Source organism: Zingiber officinale, chromosome 3A (genome assembly GCF_018446385.1).
Source record: "Zingiber officinale cultivar Zhangliang chromosome 3A, Zo_v1.1, whole genome shotgun sequence".
In the NCBI taxonomy this organism is placed as follows: Eukaryota; Viridiplantae; Streptophyta; class Magnoliopsida; order Zingiberales; family Zingiberaceae; genus Zingiber; species Zingiber officinale.
The window spans coordinates 25,074,685-25,082,855 of NC_055990.1; the positions used below are offsets into that span (position 1 = coordinate 25,074,685).

The 8,171-nt window shown below is 34.3% G+C and overlaps 1 protein-coding gene across 1 annotated transcript; it reads left to right on the top strand.

Moving 5' to 3' along the window:
• The first annotated feature begins 232 nt into the window (after positions 1 to 232).
• Positions 233 to 5,686, top strand: LOC122051473 (DEAD-box ATP-dependent RNA helicase 15). The gene is made up of 12 exons (XM_042612629.1): positions 233 to 427; positions 530 to 646; positions 1,015 to 1,115; positions 1,686 to 1,858; positions 1,939 to 2,170; positions 2,296 to 2,414; positions 2,926 to 2,982; positions 3,049 to 3,233; positions 3,840 to 3,984; positions 4,075 to 4,158; positions 4,237 to 4,300; positions 5,431 to 5,686. The coding sequence occupies exons 2-12, from the start codon at positions 531 to 533 to the stop codon at positions 5,439 to 5,441; spliced, it is 1,287 nt and encodes a 428-aa protein (XP_042468563.1). The 5' UTR covers positions 233 to 427; position 530; the 3' UTR covers positions 5,442 to 5,686.
• The last annotated feature ends 2,485 nt before the right edge of the window (positions 5,687 to 8,171 follow it).

An 8,171-nucleotide genomic window follows, 5' to 3' on the forward strand; every position in this document is an offset into this window, starting at 1 on the left:
ATTGCCTAGGCACCGGCTCGAGTTAAACATGGAACGCCAATTTGCTACGAACATAACTATACCAGTGAGCATATATCTTTCCGAGCTCCGGCCCATTTCGGTGATCACTTCAGAACGGTGCGTGTGAATTAAGCGGAGCGAAGCCCAAAATCATTCTGCATCGAAAACAATCTTAACCGTTAAAAGTCTCCCACATCATGCCTCTCTCATTCGCCCCTCATCCAATCCGCCATTGGATTGGCTTTCTCAGCCCTTTATTATCCAACCCTCCTCTCCGCTCCCTCGATTCCTCCAAACCCTAGCCTCCTCCGATCCCTCTCCTCTTGCGATTTCTCTCAAAACCCTCGTCGTCCTGCACTCTCTTTTTTGCTTGATTTGTTTCTCTTGCAGACTCTCTTACTCTAGTTTCCAGTTCCCGGTCGCCAAGGTGAGTTTTTTTTTCCTGTCTGTTTCTTTTTTTGTCGCTACGGATGCGTTTTGGCTGTAGATTTTGATAGATCTTGTCCTGATCTTTGTTCTTATGGTGTAGTATGGGGGAAGTCAAGGATAACGATGCTTACGAGGAGGAGCTCCTGGACTACGAAGAGGAGGAAGAGAAGGCCCCTGACTCGGTTGCTGCGAAGGTCTCTGGTGAAGCGGTGAAGAAGTAAGAAAGGATCTTTACCAGTCTTCCTCTATCCTGTTCGTCTTTTTTAGTTTTTGAACATTTATGTCGTAGCTCATTATTCACAAAGGTGTATTCTTTTGCCAGGGCTTTTTTCTCATGATATCAATGAACCATGCTCTTTTCTATCGTCTATATTTTCGAGGTGTTCTTAGATAGATATGATATGCCTATAATTTATCTTTTTCTAAGGATTTTCTATGGCTAGAAACTGGATTTTATTGTAGATTCGGAGGCGTCTTATCTATAATAATGCATAATTTTGTTCTCGATTTTGTTTATATTGGATTAATTCCACAAAATTTATAAAAAAGACATACAATTTGCTAATTAGTATGTAAATGGTACAGGGGCTATGTTGGGATTCACAGTTCCGGATTCAGAGACTTCCTGTTGAAGCCAGAACTCCTTCGTGCCATCGTGGATTGTGGTTTTGAGCATCCTTCTGAAGGCAAGAAATACTATTGCATGCTAAATGTATACTTTTAAATTAAGGGATGTTTGAGCATTCATTTGAAGCCAGAACCAGTGGCAGATAACTCAATATTTTTTATTTAGTTTTCTGTCACATGGTCTATACATCAGGTTAATTGGTAGTTTCATTAAGGTCATTGCATTCAATTTTGGGCTGTAAAGCTTATTCCTATAAAAAACACTTTCTGATAAAAAAAAGCAAAGAGCATTCTGTTGGCGATAGTTCAATTTATCCTAGGTAGATGAGAATCATTGAAATTCCTATATTTGGAAGTGTATTAGAATTTTTGACTGATTGTTTGCACTTTTTTTTACTTTTCTTAATTTGAGAGCAAATCATGATAACCGATCGGGTTATTTAAATTTAAATAGATTTTTTTAATGAAGTTATGTGGTGGCCGGATGCATAAATGTTGGTGGTATTTTGCAGGTAAAGATCATTTCCACATTTCTCAGTTTGGCGGAGAATAGGGTAAACCTTTCCATTAAAGGATCCAGAAGGTTATTTTTTACTTACTGGGGTACCCCTCAATTTTCATCTCATCAGTACAACATGAATGTATTCCTCAAGCTATTCTGGGAATGGATGTTATTTGCCAAGCAAAGTCTGGAATGGGCAAAACTGCTGTTTTTGTTCTTTCTACTCTTCAGCAAATTGAGCCTGTTGTAGGCCAAGTTGCTGCACTTGTGCTGTGCCATACAAGAGAATTGGCCTACCAGGTTTGACTTTTTTTTTTTGAGGAATGATTACTGCTGATTTAGTGTATCTAGAATTTTGATCCATACATGTACTCTTGCAGATTTGCCATGAGTTTGAGCGATTCAGCACATACTTACCGGACATCAAAATTGCTGTATTCTATGGGGGAGTTCACATCATGAAGCACAAGGACATACTAAAGAATGACTGCCCACATATAGTCGTAGGCACACCAGGAAGAGTGTTGGCGCTAGCAAGAGATAAGGATCTTAATTTGAAGAATGTGAGGCATTTCATTCTTGATGAATGTGATAAGATGCTGGAGTCACTTGGTACGAGCGATGATTTTTATTACTTCAATGATTATACTTGTGTAATCTGTCTTTTCTTTGTTTTGGCTGTTTTTATTTTATGTTCACTACTGATATTTCTTTTCACTATTGATTATGTTTTGCAGACATGCGGCGGGATGTACAGGAAATTTTCAAAATGACACCACACGACAAACAAGTCATGATGTTTTCGGCAACTCTCAGCAAGGAGATTCGCCCTGTGTGCAAGAGATTCATGCAAGATGTAATGGCATAGAAGCTTTGAGTTCTTTATTCTGGTTTATTTGTGGCTTCTACCTTTGTATCACATTTAGTCTGCTCCTGGTCAGCATGTCTTCGAACGACTTAATATGACTAATCATATAGTTAGACACAATTTATATAGTATGGTTTGATTTTAAGGAGGAGGGCCCTCTTCCTTCAAAACTACCACAAGCCCAATCTTGAGTATAATGCTTCTTTCACCTCTCCTCTCAGGATTTAGGGACTTGATTTCTGGGTTCCTTAGTTCGTTTTCCTTTTATCCGTTGGTGGTAGTGTATATATAGAGGAGGATGTTGATTGGGCATCTTTTTATATATTATTGGGGGGTTGGGTTAGGAAGGCTAAGCTGTAAGGTTTTACAATTCTCTTGGTATGCCCAATTAGTTCGCAATAAGCTGCAGCACTGCAAGTGTCATTCAAATGGTACTGGATTCAGTTAGCTTGAAGATAAGATCCTAATCCTCTTTCACCTGACACTTCTTACCTTTCAGCCTATGGAAATATATGTAGACGATGAGGCCAAGCTGACACTTCATGGACTAGTACAGGTATGCCGATTATTTTTTTTATTATTATTCTGGTTGGCCTTAACTAATCGTCTGTCATTGTTTCAGCACTACATCAAACTGACTGAATTGGAAAAGAACCGAAAGCTAAATGATCTTTTGGATGCACTAGACTTCAATCAAGTTGTGATTTTTGTGAAAAGCGTGAGCCGAGCCGCAGAGTTGAACAAGTTGCTTGTAGAATGCAATTTTCCATCCATCTGTATACACTCTGGCATGTCACAGGAAGAAAGGTATGCACCTTTCAGTTGTATTGTAGAGATTTTGAATGAGTTCTATCATTTTCGCACATTGACAAAATATGTCTTGGGAGCCATATTCTCAAATATTTCAACTGAAACATGCCATGATTAATCTGAGCATGGCTGTTGTGATTTGCAAAAGATTGGTTTCGAATGTAGTTTTCTCATCCGCTCAACTCTATTGTCTATCTGTGTGCATGAAATCCACTGTATTTCTTGTGGACTGCATTCATACTATTACCTTCCTCTGTTTTCATTTAATTAAATCTGAATAAACCATCTTTGCACAATCATGTTTACAACCCATCTTCTTTCTCAATTGTTTCTCCAATTAACTTTTAAATACCTTCTTCCTGGGTCCCAATTGGCCCTGTTGCATATCAGTATCTTCATTAAGATCATCTATCTTTCTAAACTTTTCTATTTCTATTGACACTTGGATTGTGAATAAAAATCTTAATGTACCATAAATTTTCTTCAATGAAATTGTTGTGTTACATAGTTATAAATGTCCAAGTTTTTTCCTGGTCTATTGAAGTATCTGTGTAATTTATATCCATGCTCAAGTATAGAAATTGATAAATTTCTTTCTGGCAGGTTAACAAAGTATAAGAACTTTAAGGAAGGGCTCAAAAGAATTCTTGTTGCTACAGATCTGGTTGGGAGGGGAATTGATATTGAGCGTGTTAACATTGTAATTAATTATGATATGCCAGATTCTGCTGACACATACCTGCACCGGGTAACTCTTTCATTTTATTCAGCAATTAAAGAGAAGTGAATTTTGTAAGTTCGCTAGTCTATCAACTGATTTAGAAATGATCCTCTTCAGGTTGGAAGGGCTGGCCGGTTCGGAACCAAAGGGCTCGCTATTACATTTGTCTCATCAGCAGCTGATTCTGATGTTCTTAATCAGGTCCGATACTTGCCAGTTCCATGAATAATCTTTTGTGATTTGATTAAATACTGATCAATTTATTTCTGTTTCTTGAAGGTACAAGAGAGGTTTGAGGTGGACATAAAGGAGTTGCCTGAGCAGATAGACACTTCGACATACAGTAAGTTATGCCTTCTGGAATAGATTTGGTGATGTTTCAGTTCACTGATCAAACTATCAACTAATGGATATCATTTATGCAATTATTGAGAAAGGAAAGAAAGCCCAATAGAAGTCAATTTTGATCTGTTAGGTTAGGTGGTCAAGATGGATATAATTCATTGCATGATCACAATATAATATTACCTATGGACTGTTAGGTCACCCACCTAGGATAATTATGTATTAAACATTGACTGAAGGTGATAGCTCTTTGTTTACAATCATAATTGTGTCAGGAATAGGTTTAGCCCATCAAGCCATCCTTATGTTGGTGATTTTCAGTCAAGATAACATTTACTTGTTTGTTAAGCTTGGTATTGATAAATCAATTTATCCATCATGCCATTAAATTTAAGCAATTACAGAGCATACTTATAAATAGCTCCCTGTTTGAGCTCAGTAATTGATATGTTTTGCCCACCTCACAGAAATTATAGGGAGAACATTGCAAGAAGGTACTAACTCTTATTTTGCTTCATAACAATTATGTGGTTGATGTATCTGAAGGTATTAACTCATATTTTGCTTGAAGAATTGTAACACTAATGGATTGTGTTTAGTCATTCATCCATCATAACAATTAAGTGGTTGATGTATCAAAAGATATTAGTTGGTTGTTTGTGCTAAGATATCTAAGCCTGTCTTTTAATAATTGTTAAACTTCTTGAGAAAGTAATAGTCAATCATTGGATTTAGACTTTTAATAACTATTGTTAGACTTCTTGCGAAAGTAATAGTTAACAAGTGGATATACAAGTCCATCGAGTCACACAATTACATGATAAACTTATAGCTGTAATAGCTCAAAATTCTGGATGAATATAGAATTGTTAATTTTCTGATCTCCCAGGTCATCCTCTTACAACAATCATGTGATAGAATTTGAATTATGCTATCAATTCATTGTTTAGATTATATATATCATTAATGGGCAGTCCATTGAGAGCGAAAGCTTATCCATTTGTCGTTAGAATGGTTCACGTAGCCACTAAGTTGGTCGGGCTTACTAGACTATATTTTACATGGTGGCTTTCATGTTTTTTAGTTTAATCATTTCTGTTATGAATGATATGATCTGTGTTTTTGCAGTGCCTTCGTAAGCTCTGCTTCAAAGGCTTTCACTCAATTTGTAGCAAGAGTTCATGGGCGAACAAGCATTGTACAAGTTTGCTGAGTTGATTCTAGACTTGTTTGGTAGATGTTAGAATTTGTACTATTAAGTATTAGACCATATTCTAGCTACTCGTACCTTTATGTTTGACTAATTTTTTGTTTAATTAGATCCTGGTTGATGTTCAGGAATTCATAATCGTCTTATCTAATCCCCACTTATTTGCTTTGATCATGTGCTTTGCATCAATAATCGTTTTTCTTCTGAATTTTACCTATTTTCTCATGTTTTGGTGTACATTTGATTGGTCTTGAATATATCTACAGTTGAATTGAATAAATCCATCAAAATCGTGATGGCTTAAATCGTGTAATGGATTAATTTGAATGTTAAATTAATCCAATTGGGATGTCTTTCTCCTCATGCAATATTTTGAGTTCCCTCTACGTTGAGCAGGAAAAGCGCACCTCCCAAGACTATTTGCATATTCCTCTCTTGCAAGGTCGCTTGAGGTGTTTCAGGTGGAAATAGAAAAAATAAATTTAATTAGTCTTATTGATTATTGACTAGTTTGAGATAATTGATTTGACCTTGTAGTATTTTATTAGGGTAATCAAGAAGTGTGTGTGAGGGACAGTCTAAAAGCATAGTATTCTTTGATTATGTGTCTTGATTTGGAGATTTTTTTTTTTCCCACAAATATGCTTAGGTAGGGATGTATTAGGTGAAAAATAGAGGTCTGTAATTTGGAGGTTATTGAGGATTTTTTAATCTAATTAAATAATTAAGTATAAAAATTTTTATATTCGGATATGGAGGTGAATCATATAGGTGACCCTGACCTGATAAATAGAGATATGATATGATGTATGTTCATCGATAAACATCTAGTATTTTTTTTTTTTAATTTTCACTTCAATCTAAATGTTATACTTTAATTTTTTTCAAAAAGAAATTAATTCGGTGTTTATAGGGTGCACATGGATGAGTATATCAAGTTCTTGGGGAGAGAGAGAGTTAATGTTATTTTTATATGATAATGGTGTGGATAACTTATTTTATGGTTTAGTGAACAAGAGTGCATACTTGGATTGTTAGAAAGTTGAACATTTGTCGTGGCATAACATGCATGAAAGTAACCAATTGGAGAAAAATAAAGAAGATATTAGTGTTGTTAAATTGGAAATAATGAGAGTCAAGCTGTAAATCTGTTTGCAACCACTGCGTCTGATGACAAAAGCATCACAGCTGGCCACATATTAGGCTGGCTTCGACTCTATGGTTCATTTGATTGAGTTTTTTTATTAACACAGTTGGCAACTCCATGGGGTACTGGTGGAGGCTTAAAACTCGACAAAGGAATTCTTTATCTCTTAGATCTATTTATGATGGTAAAACGATGATTATGTTTTTTTCTAGCGCCTCTATCAATTTACTTCAGGATTAATACAATAAGATAAATCATGAGTGATTATTAATTTTTGAAATAATGATTAGTGCATGAGGAAGATATTTATCTCGGTTATGCTAAGATTCAAATATTAGACCTTATGATAGTAGCACCTCATGCGCTAGCCACTAAACCATCTTCTGTAGACCCATCCATGCACTTAGACCATCTCCAACTCATTGCTAAGATACCAAATTTAGTGCCAAATGAGTACCAAAATACTCCAATCCATACACTAAATTCCACATCAAATATGATGTGGTGAACAGGGTAACACCATCGTTGGTGATGCACTATCACATCACCATATTTGATGTGAGAGAGTTTTTATTTTTTGTTAATTTTATTATATAATTAATAAAATCAAATGTAATTAATTTATAATTATTATTTTCTTTGTCTTTATTTTATAGGATATTTAAATATAATTATTATTTATTATAAATTTAAATTAAGTGTATTTAATATCATATTTAAATTTTATTATGTATATTTGTAAATATTTAATTTATTAAAATTATTATTTTAAATTTATTTAATATATTTTAATTATAATTACATTTATCAATTATATCACTAATTTCATAAAAATAATACAATAAAATATTAAAATTTTCTTAGATACAAAATAAAAATAGTAACGACACTAAATTAAAATAATACTAATAAAAACTTAAAAAGATGAATAACTAAGCTTAACAAATAAGTACATGGTAAAAATGATACTAATAAAGTACACATACACTTAAAATTACTTTAATAATATTATAATACTAATATTTAGGAAAATCACTCCCCATTCTATAAAAATATTTATGAAATTATCCGAAAATATTCTTAGGATTATGAGATTCTTGATCTTCACCTTGATATTGATTGAGTTGTGATCATTCTTCCTGTATTAGAGATGTTTGAGATCCTTCTCCTTGATGTGCAATTGATTGAGATTCTTATACTTGTATTCTCTTTTGCATAATTCTAATTTACTCATTACGAATATATTCACACATCATCGGGTTAGAGATCGAGTTTAAATCTTTGAACAAAATTTTAGTTTCTTCCTGTGCAATTTTTTCCAAATGTATTTATTGTTAGGTCACGTCATTTGAACACACAAAAATATGTGTTTAGTGCTCGGTCACGTCGCTTGCTCAACTTATCCCGATGTTGTCATTGTTGTATCACGTCATCTGTGCAATTGTGTCCAAATGTGTTCATTGTTAGATCACATCATCTGGATACATTATTTGAACACACAAAAATGTATGT